We start from the raw sequence: 13,868 nt of genomic DNA, 5'->3' as shown, positions 1-13,868 counted from the left end.
ATGCATTTTGCTATTCAAAACTTGTTGACACATTCTTGCATTGTTATGTAATATTGAGCTATGCTGAGGGGAGATTTTAGCAGTTTAAAATGTGCCTCTCCCCTACTCACAGTAGAGGCAGACATATTGTGGGCTGAGTCAGTGTTCACAAGAACGCAGCCTGTCAGCTCCCTAGGGCTCGGACAGCCTGTCAGCTCACTTGGACTCTGATATTGTCCTTTTCTCTTCCTTTATAATACAGATATCTGGAGACCCCTTCAGCCACCCAAACTGAGATAGTCAGAGTTTCCTGCATTGTGCAAAGATTAGGGGGGTATATGTACTAAACTGCGGGTTTGAACAAGTGGAGATGTTGCCTATAGCAACCAATCAGGTTCTAGTTCTCATTTATTTAGTACATTCTACAAAATGACAGCTAGAATCTGATTGGTTGCTATAGGCAACATCTCCACATTTTCAAAACCGCAGTTCAGTAAATATACCCCTAGATGTTGGTGTCGTGTACAGGGATTTGCATCTCAAGTAGGGCAATGGAGGTCGTCGTCCCCCCCCCCCCCTGTTGTGCTACATGTGTTAGTTTGGTGTTGCTTTATGGAGTTGCAGCGACCTCTTATGTAGCGGAGCCGTCAATCAATTTGCGAGGCAGACAAGTGATTGACAGCTCATTTTGTAAGAAATTCTGCTGCTTGTTGTGCAGATGAATGGACTGATTTTCTGTGGGGGGAAAGCTCTCCTTAAACTGTTGCTGTGATTACACTCGTGTCTGATACTTTACAAAAATCCCCTTTCTACCCTCACGAAAGTTACATTACTGATGTTATTAATCCTGTGAAGTGATATTCGTACAGCTACAGATGGGTTTTCTGATGGTACCATAAGGGACCAGATTGGGCAGAGAACACACTCAGTGTGTGTATTTTCTTGAAGAAAGGCCCTTTCCCTCAACATTTATTTTACATTTTTTAAGGCAAACATACATTTTCATCTGTAAAAACAAACACCATTAAGAGTTTAATGCCTCACCGGCAGAAGTTGGAAGCCGGCCGAATAGCACCATTCAATTACAGAACGTGCGATGATTTCACCACAAACTGCACACGTTCTAAAACATCACCAAAGAGGAGATTTTATCCTCGATTTAAACTCACCGGGGGACGGTGCTGCAGATTTCACTGAAAAGGGTTAAACCTTGACGAGTATGGGAATTAAATGGTTGTTATATGAAATACTTGAACACATTATTGTATCCTGTATCCTATAGCTAAGTTTAGGCCTGAGAGCTGTGTGATGAAACTGAAATGTATTATACGATGGTACAAATAGCACTTTGCTGTTCTAACTCGGAGCAACCATCAACATCATCATCATTATCACTATATAGCGCCAGCAAATTCCGTAGCAACCAATCAGGAAGCAGCTTTTATGCCATCCCCTCAAATCTCAATGTCCCAGGGTGACCTCTGTGTTCAGGTCCTGGGGGGGTCAATGTAGGAGTCAGGGTGGGGTGGAGTTACCCCACATCTTAACCAAAATTCTAAGTTTCACTGAGACTAAAGTTTATTATATCACCTCCCTGCAATCTCATTGGCAGCTGTAGTGCCTGGTTTCAGGGCTGGGGAGATTATTTTTTTTAAAACTACTTTCTATTGAGGTTTTGCAAAATAAAACATCAAAGGGGAGAGAAACAGGAGGAGAGGGGACGGGTATATAAGGAATAACTGCACACAACAGCTAAATGCAAAAGAACAGACAACATAAGAGCAGCACAATTTTTTTAACCAAGGGTGTAGAGGCTGTTGTGATGGTTCAGAGGATGAGCTGGAATATATATGTGTGTGTGGGAAAAGACTGCTGCGACAGTGCTGAGGGGAAGCGGGATTGAGGGGGAGGCTGCAGGACGCTTGCAGCGACAGTGCTGAGGGGAGGCGGGATTGAGGGGGAGGCTGCAGGACGGTGTATCGCTTGCAGCGCTTTCTGAGTGTTAGCGCTCCAGCGAGACAGATGAGCATTTTCTCATTTGAGCCGTCTGACACCATCCTAAAAGGGGGGAGGGCATCACCTTTTTATCTTTGCCACTTTAGAAAGTTTACAATACTCTGATTGGTTTCTGTGTCACAGCACAGAAGTGTAATTTGCACCATATTTATTAAATAAACCTTCCAGTAGTATAATAAAAGCAGAACACATCGTCATTTGGTCTTGTATCGCTATAGTAACAGACAATCATTATGGCAGAAGCATTCTACGTATAATAATTGGTGCCATTCACCTTCCTGAAATGCTGCTTCGTTATGTGATCCAGCCTAATAGAGACAATAACGGACTATGTGAGGTCACCAGGTCTTCCCCCCCAAATTCTTTTTACTGATTGTAGCCTGTATTTCCAGTTATATCGGTTGCTCAGCCAGTTGTAAAGAAACAAAAAGCCATTAAAAGAAGTATTAATCTATAACATTATTTGTATATAAGATATGTATAAAATTACACACATTCAATTTTATACATCTCTTACTGTTCAGAAAGGTTGATTCTACTCGTCTCCCTAGTAACTTATTTGAATTAAGTGCATCATTTTTCCTTCTACAAATAGTAACTTTCTGCTGTATGTCCTGTAACATAACTTTACATTTTCTGCCCTAAGCACAGGGAACAGCACATTGCTATAACTTCCCGCAGTCAATCAGAATAAATCATCGAAGATATTTGTCTAAGCACTAAGAAAATATTTGAGTAGAGGCCTTATGAAGGTTTACTAAAAACAAATATTCCTGCTTTGCATATGGTGGTGGTTGCTTGGAGGTCAATCCATGTTTAAACGGTTTAGCTGAAGTTAAAATATGAATGAAGAAGTCCCTCTTGTTTACTGAAGGAAGGGGGGGGGGGGGGTTGCTTGAAAATTGTTAGAGCAAAAAATAAGAGTCTCATATTCAACTCTATCTAATCTGGGCACTATCTAATCTGGGCACCCCATTACCAAAAATTGGCTTGATGTAAAGGAGCGGAGAGCACCATGTAGACATTCAGAGAAGTGGCTAGTCCTATATGTAATTACAGATATCTAGCATCTCCTATGATTGTCGGCACTTGGGGAGCCTGGTGTCTTTACATAAAGTACCATGGGCAGCATGGTGGCTAAGTGGTTAGCACTTCTGCCTCACAGCACTGGGGTCATGAGTTTAATTCCCGACCATGGTCTTATCTGTGTGGAGTTTGTATGTTATCCCCGTGTTTGCGTGGGTTTCCTCCGGGTGCTCCGGTTTCCTCCCACACTCCAAAAACATACTGGTAGGTTAATTGGCTGCTATCAAAATTGACCCTAGTCTCTCTCTCTGTCTAAATTCCCTAACACACACAGACTGTAAGCTCCAATGGGGCAGGGACTGAGGTGAGCGAGTTCTCTGTACAGCGCTGCGGAATCAGTGGCACTATATAAATAAATGGTGATGATGATCAAGCCAATTTTCAGTATGGGGGTACACAGTTTCGATAGAGTGGGGTAAAAAAGGTAGAGAGAGGTTACGAACACCCTGTGGCTCCAGGAGAGGGTGGATGATACTTGGATTATGGGGGTTGTACTTTACACATATCCTAGGCCGGACATTTGGGTAATATACCATAGACGTCCTATAGGTAGAATGAGATGGAATTGGTGGAACATACTTGAGTAAAGTATGAGGTCATGACATGAGGATGTCATGACCTCATACTTTACTCTCAAGTCATGCAAGCGATAGAGCGCTCTTGCATTGTGTTTCACACCGGCTTAGAGATCACTGTTCGTTATGCCCCAAAAAAATGCCTGTACTGAGCGCGCAGTATCAGTTAAGGACTCGATGGGGGGAATTCAATCCGGCACGAGCTGCAGCGATGTGTCTCCAGAACAGTCCGCAGAAACACATTGTGTGGCAGGTTTTTTTTTACTTAAATTTCTACTCATTTTCCCTCTTGTTCCATAGAGATGCGAGGAAAAAACGAGCGAGGATCCTGTACCGTATTAGCCGGCAATATGCGCAGCCAGACATCGCGGGGAACTGAATTCGCCTCAGTGTTTAAAACAAAAAAAATGTAAAAATTGTAGGAAAATGCCGCTTGTTGCACGGGCTGAGTAATTGCTGCACAGATGCTGCAAAATCCACTTGTCTGAATGAAACCTTTGTGTACAGGATTGTAACCGACACGCTGTTTGAGTAAAGATCTCGCTGTTCTAAGTTGTTTTACAATAATATACATTATATATTAGTGTAACCGTATATACGTAATTGGTGTGTGTGTATGTAATATATATATATTATATATAATTTATACACACACATACACTTTATTTTGTTATATTCTCCATCTATAGAAACACTGATTTTCTATTCTGTACCGGGGTTGGAATAATGGGTACCGGTTCTGGAATGTTTTCCAGTTTCACATTAAAGGTTTCAGCTGCCGGAACGTGTTTAATGTAAATATGCTGTCACCCACCCTTCAAGTAATTGACAAGAGCAGATGATTAGTAGCGTTTCTCAATGGTATTTCTGCATAATCTTACACTTTGACAGAACGCCGCAGTGCCTTTATATTGTCAGAGCGCTGCAATCAGCAACATTTTTTTTCATTCTTTGACAACATTTAGTTTGTCATTAGAAATCTCCTAAGTGGTCATTTAACGTGTTTGGTATGCACAGCGCAGAATGAAAGGATTATTGGAAAAACATAATCTTTTACAGAACCTTTGCTTTCTGCACCAGCCTTAACCCCTTCTGTCCTAGTCGTGCCTGCAGACACCAATTAGACAGCGCCCAATTTAAACTGCATATGTAAGGATCAGTGTAGATAAGGTCAGGCTCATGGAACCTGTAGTTGTGGGGACTACAAGTCCCAGAATGTTTCTGGCACAATAAGAGACTTTTAGTTTAACACCAGCTGGAGAGGATCCCTGTCGCAGGTCTGGTGCCTGCCTTCTGTTCCTGCCATAGTCCCTATCTTGTGATTGTAGTTTGTTTGACACATAAAACGTAACAATGAACTCACCTAGTGTTACATTTGTATCCCTTTCCCCAAAGCTACAGCGCAATCTTTCTGCTTAGTCTCTCTCCTCCCTCTCATTTGCATAGAGGGAGGAGACTAGGATTTTATTCTGTAATTTTTCAATTAATGACCAATTGGAAAAGTCCTGTGGCTCAACCAGAAGGCATTGGTGGTGTTTGTTGTCTCTTGTTAAGTTCAACGTACAGGGAGCAACACTGTATAAACATCAATTTGCAATGTACAAGTAGTGCATTCAAAGTAATGCCTCCCCCTGCCAGCCCCCTCCTCTACTAACCAACAGCATTCTCAGGGCTAGTTATTAAAACAAGCTTTAGTGGTTCTTCACTGCCACTAAAGTCTATGTTTCTCATACATATCGCTCAGACTATGTTTTCTGTATTTAATGCGCAGACAAAACAAATACACTGCACAGTTTATATAATTGTTACAGGATATCACTTCATGGAATATTATCTCGCACTAATATAAATCAGGCACAACTCTCGCAGGTAACACAGCGCCACCCACTTACCTAATATCCAGTGTATAATACTATAGCGCAGGCCTGGCCAACCTGTGGCTCTCCAGGTGTTGTGAAACTACAAGCCCCAGCATGCTTTGCCAGTAGATAACTATCTGCTAGCTGGCCGAGCATGCTGGAACTCGTAGTTTCACAACACCTGGAGAGCCACAGGTTAGCCAGGTAAAGAGAAGATTCAGGACAAGCAGGAAGGAGACTACTGGAGACTCCTGGCCTTATGCTCTCTAAGGGCTGCTGCCCATTGTGGGGGGATCCTTAAGCTATTATAAGGGGCACAGCGTGCAGATGTCTGTTCTCTTAAGTCTTGGTTATAAAGATGTCTCATCCAGTCACTGGACTGTAATGCTGGATATTTCCAAATGGGCGTTTATCACTCACAACTGACCCCAATCCATCAGCCCCCATGTTCCTTATTCACACAATTCTGAGTAATTCTCTCTACACACCCATCGGAGGCTACAGGCCCAGCTGACTGTGGGAAGAATTATTACAGATTGGGATGAATCATTATTATTTTTAACAGACTTTCTTAGTAACCGGTGAGTCACTGAACAGCCTCGGATCGTCCATGTTTACATGTGACAATGCTGGGTTCAGGAGACACTTCAAAGGCTCTGGCTAGGCTTGTCTAGTCTCCTTCCAGCCAACACCCCTGACATAGACTAGGTGTGAAGGATCATGGGAAGGGACATATGTTTTGTCAGCCTTTTAACTGTTGTTAATGGCTGTGTTAGGTGACCTAACATGTTGGGACTTGTAGTTCCACAGCCCCTGGCGAGCCTCGTTGTACTGCATTGCACTCGGCTCTGCCTCCTTGCTGCACGTGCTTCAACAATAAACCTTTCGTACTCTGCTGACTTAATCCCAATTGATTCATAAGCTGACATTACTGTGCGTTACATTAATACTCCATATAAGTTCACTTTTATCGAAGCATCTCTAGTTTCTACATCAGTTCTGTAATCTATCTACATAGATTTCCAGGGTATAGCTCATATAGATCTGACCAGTGACAAGGGTTAGGACCAGTCTACTAGAACATCTACTTGTAGCTGGGAGAGTGTGCATTCATCAGTCCATCAGGTCGATGAGCTCGTACCTGGATCAATGGACGGCCGTGTGATCCCTCTCACAGCATAATGTGTTCGAGAACCCACATGCCGGGACGTTTCTCTGTCCTGGAGCCATTTATCTTTGAATGTCAAATTGCAATAATTAACCATTATTGATCTTAAATTCAATTAACTTCATTAACACAAGTCACGGTAAGGATCCTTGTAAAGGAAAGTCTTCTAACAACTGGCTGTGAGGCTGAGAATCAGTGTTTGGCTACAGGAGGATATAAAATATACACAGCGGATACACAAAACTAGGAGAAAGATTATCCTGTAAGATGTTCTACACATCTCCAGTCCACACAGTAATTAGCCAGATCCTGTATCATTCATATCTATTGTTAGTGGAGTCTTTTGGTTAATTACTTTTTTTTTTAAACAAAATCCAGGACACTCCCTCAACGTTATGGTCGGATTATAGGGAATATATTTAATTGTCTGCTATTTATTACTTCACACTAATCAAACATTTGTTATAATTAATGTTTACATAGAACCTGCTTACAAACTGCATGTGTAGCTGTTGCTATGATTGGCCATGAAGAGTTTTAAAAGGAGAATACACGACTATAAAACATCCCCTGTTATGAATGTTTCCCAATACAGACCTCTACCTAGCTGTGAAGTCACCTGTCAGTAGCTGTAAGGGGTCCTGCTTGAAAACAGGGGGGAGCAGTTTTCAAGCAGGAGTTGTGGCTACAAATGATTCCTCTTACTGCATAGAGAATGTTAGGGGGGTGAATAGGTTTATAAGAGTGGTCTTAACCATTAATTACTGAAAACCGCCCATAGGTCTCAAATCATTAGTTCATGGGGAGGTGATAAATCCAGCAATGTAAACAATGCACTTATAGGTAATGCCTCATTTGCATGTAATTCCATATGGGTGGGGTGGGGGGGGGGGGGGTACAGTCATTATTATATGACCTCGGCACCTGGGGGGGGATTGCCCCCGCATAGCCTCTGCTCTTTAGGGAAATAACACCTAGTTTTAGAATATAAGGGCAATTTGTACATCTTTATTTAATCCTGGTGGTTTTAGATGGGAATCTGGAGGTCAGTCAAGGTAGGGGTGAAAAAAAGAGCACGTCCGCTTCTGAAATATTCAGATATTCTGCGGTTCACAATCTATCCTCTCTTATACAATAGCTGGGATTGCACAGAGGCGTCCGAAGCCTTTGTGACAAAAGGATAGACGGATTCTGGTGGGTGGGAATCAATTTGTGCAGTAATAGGCCATAGTGAAAGTGTTATGATACACGAAGGAACGACCAGCCTCTTCTTTAATCACAAAGGAAAATCACCCAGGAAGTGCCATGTGTCCCTGAGGAGCAGTTACACATCTGATATATCCCCCCCCCCCTCTCTCGTCCTTCCAAGGAATTTATCATTTGTAGGTTGACGATTTAACTCTTCCCTGGCCGCAAATGGCTGAGCTTCTCCCAGCTATTGCAGGATTAAATCCTCAGTGTTTGCAACAGAATTAGCAGCATATTGACAATGCATTCTTTACATGGCACCGCTTGGCATGTGATTTATGTAATGCATACAAATATAAAGCGCTAGGATAAGAAAGGCAAACATCAAGAATACTGCTCACTTGCCAGTAAAATGTAGCTTATATACAGTAGTGACCTGAGAGCAGATTGTGCACCAATGTCTTTACAAATAAAGTTGCAGAGTTCAGGATTCCTTCTAGAGCCTGACCCCTGGATATATCCTCTCACAATTGCACAGTGTGCAATGCTTTTGTTATATACACATTTTGAGATTGCATTGAATAGACTCTGCAGTAGAAAGCAATAGGTCAGTTATGTTCAAAGTGTGATTGGTCTGTCTGACCCCATGTTGGCTGCATTACTATGAAATTACAGCAGGTCCTCCTCTAACACATGAATTTGACTCCCTGCCGACCTAAGTGACACAAATGAAAGGTTTTAAAGTTGGCAGCTATGATGCCATCTATAAGAATACCGTGCTTTATATAGTGGCCTTCAAATGTCACGAGAAAGGGAATAAAACAATTGGAATGTTGTTATTATCCGATCTTTCAGTTCTGATACCCTCATGTTAAAATAGGATTTCTTTTGTTTAATGCAAAAAAAAAACAAAAAACGTATTACTTACAAATACTCCAAAGCTCAGCTACTTTCAAATTTTCTTTTAGGGCTCAAAATCAGTTAATACTGAATAAATATTGAAATAGCTGTATTTATGGGGAAAATGTGTGTATATATACATTTAGTACAGCACAAATAGAAACCTATTTTTTTTTCATAGGGGAAAGAAAGAAGTTACCCAGAATTCCCCAAGGCACGGGCCATTTGGGGAGCGAGGGGTTAATGAAAATGAATTAGTAGTACAGGAACTGCACCTACATTACTTAAAATAAAAAGTGATTATAAGCTTTTAAGCCATTTTCTTTATACACTCAAGACGCATACAAAAATCTAAATCATTTTTTAATTTATTGTAATTGATGTAAATTTCTTTCATTGTAGGAATTATATTGATAGTTCTCTACTTTATGTTTATTAAAGGTTGAGGATCAGAAATGTAGTTGGATAAAAAAAAATGTGTGCTTAATTTAAATTGTGGAACTGTCTGTCAAGAAATGCATTAGGGGTAGAAAAAGCATAAGACATATTAATTGACAGACAGGAACTGCTGTCTCTAAGGTTGATACAAGTAATTTATTACTTTAGAAATGAATGCCACCTCTAGAATGTGCTTCATTAATTTCAAATTTAGTTTTAATTTCAAGCTGTTGCCCCTTGAGAAGAATAAGGTGGCAAATTATGTTTGAAGAGCTTTTTTTCTTTAGCTATTTTTCACGGAGAAGAAATGCTACAGCTTAACTATTATTAGACAAACATTCTGCCTTTTTGTAATCTGTAAATCGTATAGGAAGTTATGGGTGTTTTATCGAGAACACTGCGCTAACGACTTTTATTTTATCTTTGCAGCATACGTCTCTGACGAGTTGAAGGCAGCCGCACTTGACGATGACGCCGAAGGCGAGGACGGCATCGTTGAAGGAGAGCCATCGGCAAAGTACGTTTGTCCCGAAAAAGAGTTTGCTAAGAACTCTCCGAGCTACCAACATTCTCCGGCCGGCGAATTCTCCAGCCACGAGATGGACAGCGATTCTCACGTCAGTGAGACGAGCGACCGTTTGGCCGACTTTGAAAGTAACTCCATCAAAAATGAGGAGGAAAGTAAGGAAATGTTGGTTCCCCTGGAGGACTCCAATGTGTCAGACAGCCTGGAGCAGATGAAAGCTGTGTACAATAATTTCCTTTCCAATTCTTACTGGTCAAACCTCAGCTTAAATCTTCACCAGTCAACTTCAGAGAAGAACAATGCCAGTAGCAGCAGCAGTAGTAGCAGTAGCAGTAGCTGTGGAAGTGGGAGCTTTGACTGGCACCAGACAGCCATGGCCAAAAGCCTACAACAAGTATCTCAGAACAGAGTCCTCCTCCCTGAGCCAAGCCTCTTCAGCACTGTCCAATTGTACCGACAGAGCAGTAAACTCTATGGTTCCATTTTCACAGGTGCCAGTAAGTTCCGTTGTAAAGACTGTAGCGCTGCTTACGATACGCTAGTGGAATTAACGGTTCATATGAATGAAATGGGACATTACAGAGACGACAACCACGAAACCGATAACAATAACCCGAAACGTTGGTCGAAGCCGCGTAAACGTTCATTACTTGAAATGGAAGGAAAAGAAGATGCCCAAAAAGTGTTAAAGTGCATGTACTGTGGTCATTCTTTCGAATCTCTTCAGGACTTAAGTGTTCACATGATTAAAACGAAACACTACCAAAAAGTGCCTCTTAAAGAGCCCGTCACCCCCGTAGCAGCTAAAATTGTCCCAGCTTCTAGAAAAAAACTGTCTCTAGAATTTGAACTTCCGAGTTCCCCTGACTCGACAGGGGGGACTCCAAAAGCAACAATTTCAGATGCCAATGAAGCTTTCCAAAAGAATTCCAACCCATACATCACGCCAAATAACCGGTATGGGCACCAGAATGGTGCCAGCTATGCTTGGCATTTTGAAGCTAGGAAATCTCAGATACTCAAGTGTATGGAATGTGGCAGCTCACATGACACATTGCAGGAACTCACCGCCCATATGATGGTCACAGGACATTTTATAAAAGTGACAAATTCTGCCCTTAAGAAAGGAAAACCTGTCCTGGAACCTCCCGTGACACCGATCTCTTTATTGGATGAGAAGATACAGTCCGTACCGCTAGCTGCCACCACGTTTACACCCCCTGCCAACAACATCTCGTCTCTATCACCAAAACTGACTGTTGAAATAAAAAAAGAAGTTGATAAAGACAAAGTAATCCCAGATGACAGAATCAAAGACCAAGAGAAGTCTAGCGAAGACGAGGAGAAATTTGAGGTCTCTTCCAAGTATCATTATCTAACGGAAAACGATTTGGAAGACAGCCCTAAAGGTGGGTTAGATATCCTCAAATCTTTAGAAAACACAGTAACGTCTGCTATAAACAAAGCTCAGAATGGCACGCCAAGCTGGGGAGGGTACCCGAGTATTCACGCTGCCTACCAGCTCCCCAACATGATGAAGTTATCATTAGGTTCCTCAGGGAAAAGTGCTCCATTAAAACCAATGTATGGAAATAGTGACCTTATGTCACCCACCAAAAATCAGCCCCTGGTGTCACCACCAAGCAGCCAGACCTCCCCTGTGCCAAAAACTAACTTCCATGCCATGGAAGAATTAGTCAAGAAAGTGACGGAGAAGGTAGCTAAAGTGGAAGAAAAAATGAAGGAGCCAGAAGGAAAGTTTTCTCCCATCAAACGCGCGACACCATCTCCGAGCGGCAGCGAGATATCGGAACCTCCGAAAACCGATATCCTGAATGAAGTTGCGTTTAAAAGCCAGCAGAACAGTCCGATTCCTCAAAAAGACATTTGCAAAGAAAGCTCACTTCTAGAGCCAGTGGAGAACGGTAAGGACCACGTAAAATCAATAATAAGCAGCTTAAGTAGCAGCACTGCTATAATAACGGACCACCCTCCGGAACAACCATTTGTTAATCCATTAAGTGCATTGCAGTCTGTTATGAACATTCACCTTGGTAAGGCAGCTAAGCCATCTCTTCCTGCTCTGGATCCCATGAGCATGTTATTTAAAATGAGTAACAGCTTGGCTGAAAAGGCTGCGGTGGGGAACCCACCTGTTCAAGCCAGGAAAACAGACCACTTAACAGACCGTTATTTTTACCATGTCAACAATGACCAGCCCATAGATTTGACGAAAGGGAAGAGTGACAAAAACTGCTCTTTGGCTTCAGCGCTTTTGTCATCCACATCGACATCTTCTGCATCTTCTTCATCTACAGTGACAACAGCAAAGACATCTGCAGTCGTGTCATTCATGTCAAACTCGCCGCTGCGCGAGAATGCCCTGTCAGATATATCTGATATGCTGAAGAACCTGACAGAAAGCCACACGTCAAAATCTTCTACACCTACCAGTATATCTGAAAAATCTGACATTGACGGTACCACAATAGAAGAACCAGAGGAAAACACGCCGGCTCAGAAAAGGAAAGGACGGCAGTCCAACTGGAACCCGCAACATTTGCTCATCCTACAAGCCCAGTTTGCAGCCAGCTTGCGACAGACCTCAGAGGGGAAATATGTCATGTCAGATTTGAGCCCTCAAGAGCGAATGCACATTTCCAGGTTTACAGGACTCTCCATGACCACAATTAGCCATTGGCTTGCTAATGTGAAATACCAACTACGAAGGACAGGAGGGACAAAGTTCCTCAAGAACTTAGACACCGGACATCCGGTGTTCTTTTGTAATGACTGTGCCTCGCAAATCAGGACTCCCTCCACTTACATCTGTCATCTTGAATCACACCTAGGTTTTAGGATAAGGGACTTGTCAAAACTTTCTAGCGACCAGTTACACAATCAGATAGCACAAACAAAATCCCCTTCTGAAAAGCTGGTGACGTCCTCTCCGGAAGAGGAGACTGGGACCTCCTACCAGTGCAAGCTCTGCAACCGGACATTTGCAAGCAAGCACGCCGTGAAACTTCACTTGAGTAAAACGCACGGCAAGTCGCCTGAAGATCACCTCCTGTATGTGGCAGAACTAGAGAAACAGTAGTATTTACTTTTATTAAAGAAGACTGTAATTTGCTTTGAGGAAAACTGTCAGGAAAAACAAAACAAAAAAAAAAAAGCCTTAAAGCTACAATACTTGGCACACGTTCCTATTTTATCTCCGGAGAGTCACTCTGGGGGTGCGAACTGTTTTGTAAAACTGTACAGTGTTTAATAGAGGTGCATAATCAGCTGTTGTTACAGGTAACACATGAAGGTTAAAATGCCGTAGTGTTTGGAATTTGTGTAAATCGGATTAGCTGCGCGCCGGGCTGCATGAATTAACAGACAGTTTAATTAAGCATTTATATCTAAGATCTGGTACACTATTTTTCATTTGACCTGTGTGCTAGTATTTTTCATTCAGCCCATGACATTTTAGCCCTCTGAGTACTTTGGATCACAATTTCATGTTAATCTGGGAAGGGGGGGGGGGGGCGGGACGGGACAAAAACCTTTTTCTGTTTTAATTTATTTATTTTCTAAATAAAACGTACTGGCTCAGATCCACTTCATGATACGATTCTACACCTGCAGTTTTTTTTTGCTCGTCCTTAAATGAGTATCCACTGGGACCTTCAGTGCATCGCAGAGAAATGGGTAACCGACCCCTATGGTGGAGAAAGGGTTAAAACAAAAACAAACTGTGTATATAGTGTATAGACTTGCATTTTGAGAATTTTTGAAAACTGTGGTTGATGTTAGCAGCAATTCCCCCCCCCCCCCCCCCCCAAACCTCTTCTGCATTTCTAACTAGTATTTTTTTTCTCAGTATCTAATGCAGTACATCCTTTTTACATAAGCTGTGCCTATGTATAGTGTACAAAATTATGTTGTTTTTTTTTTAATAAAAAACAAACAAAACAAATTAACCTCTTATATGCCAGCAGAAAATTGGTGTTTCTGAATTCTTCTGGCAGTGAAAAGGTTTAATTTTTTTTTCTTTTAAACACCCAAGCATTGTAAATTTCAAAGGATACAACAAAAAAATAGTCTTTATAAAATATTCAAAAACTATTATTCTAAAACAAAAAATA

The 13,868-nt window shown here is 41.8% G+C and overlaps 1 protein-coding gene across 2 annotated transcripts in view; it reads left to right on the top strand.

Annotated features, from left to right (window-relative positions):
• The window catches only part of TSHZ3 (teashirt zinc finger homeobox 3), a 69,145-nt gene extending 55,883 nt beyond the window's left edge, over positions 1–13,262 (top strand). For both annotated transcript variants that reach the window (XM_075189245.1, XM_075189246.1), the window contains one exon: positions 9,639–13,262. In XM_075189245.1, the coding sequence (XP_075045346.1) occupies positions 9,639–12,835 (3,197 nt within the window). In that variant the 3' untranslated portion in view covers positions 12,836–13,262. The remainder of the gene's footprint in view (positions 1–9,638) is intronic.
• The last annotated feature ends 606 nt before the right edge of the window (positions 13,263–13,868 follow it).

This window comes from Mixophyes fleayi, chromosome 10, assembly GCF_038048845.1.
Source record: "Mixophyes fleayi isolate aMixFle1 chromosome 10, aMixFle1.hap1, whole genome shotgun sequence".
Lineage (NCBI taxonomy): Eukaryota > Metazoa > Chordata > Amphibia > Anura > Limnodynastidae > Mixophyes > Mixophyes fleayi.
Note: the sequence above shows the minus strand (reverse complement) of the source record. Positions and strands in the feature narration are given on the sequence as shown.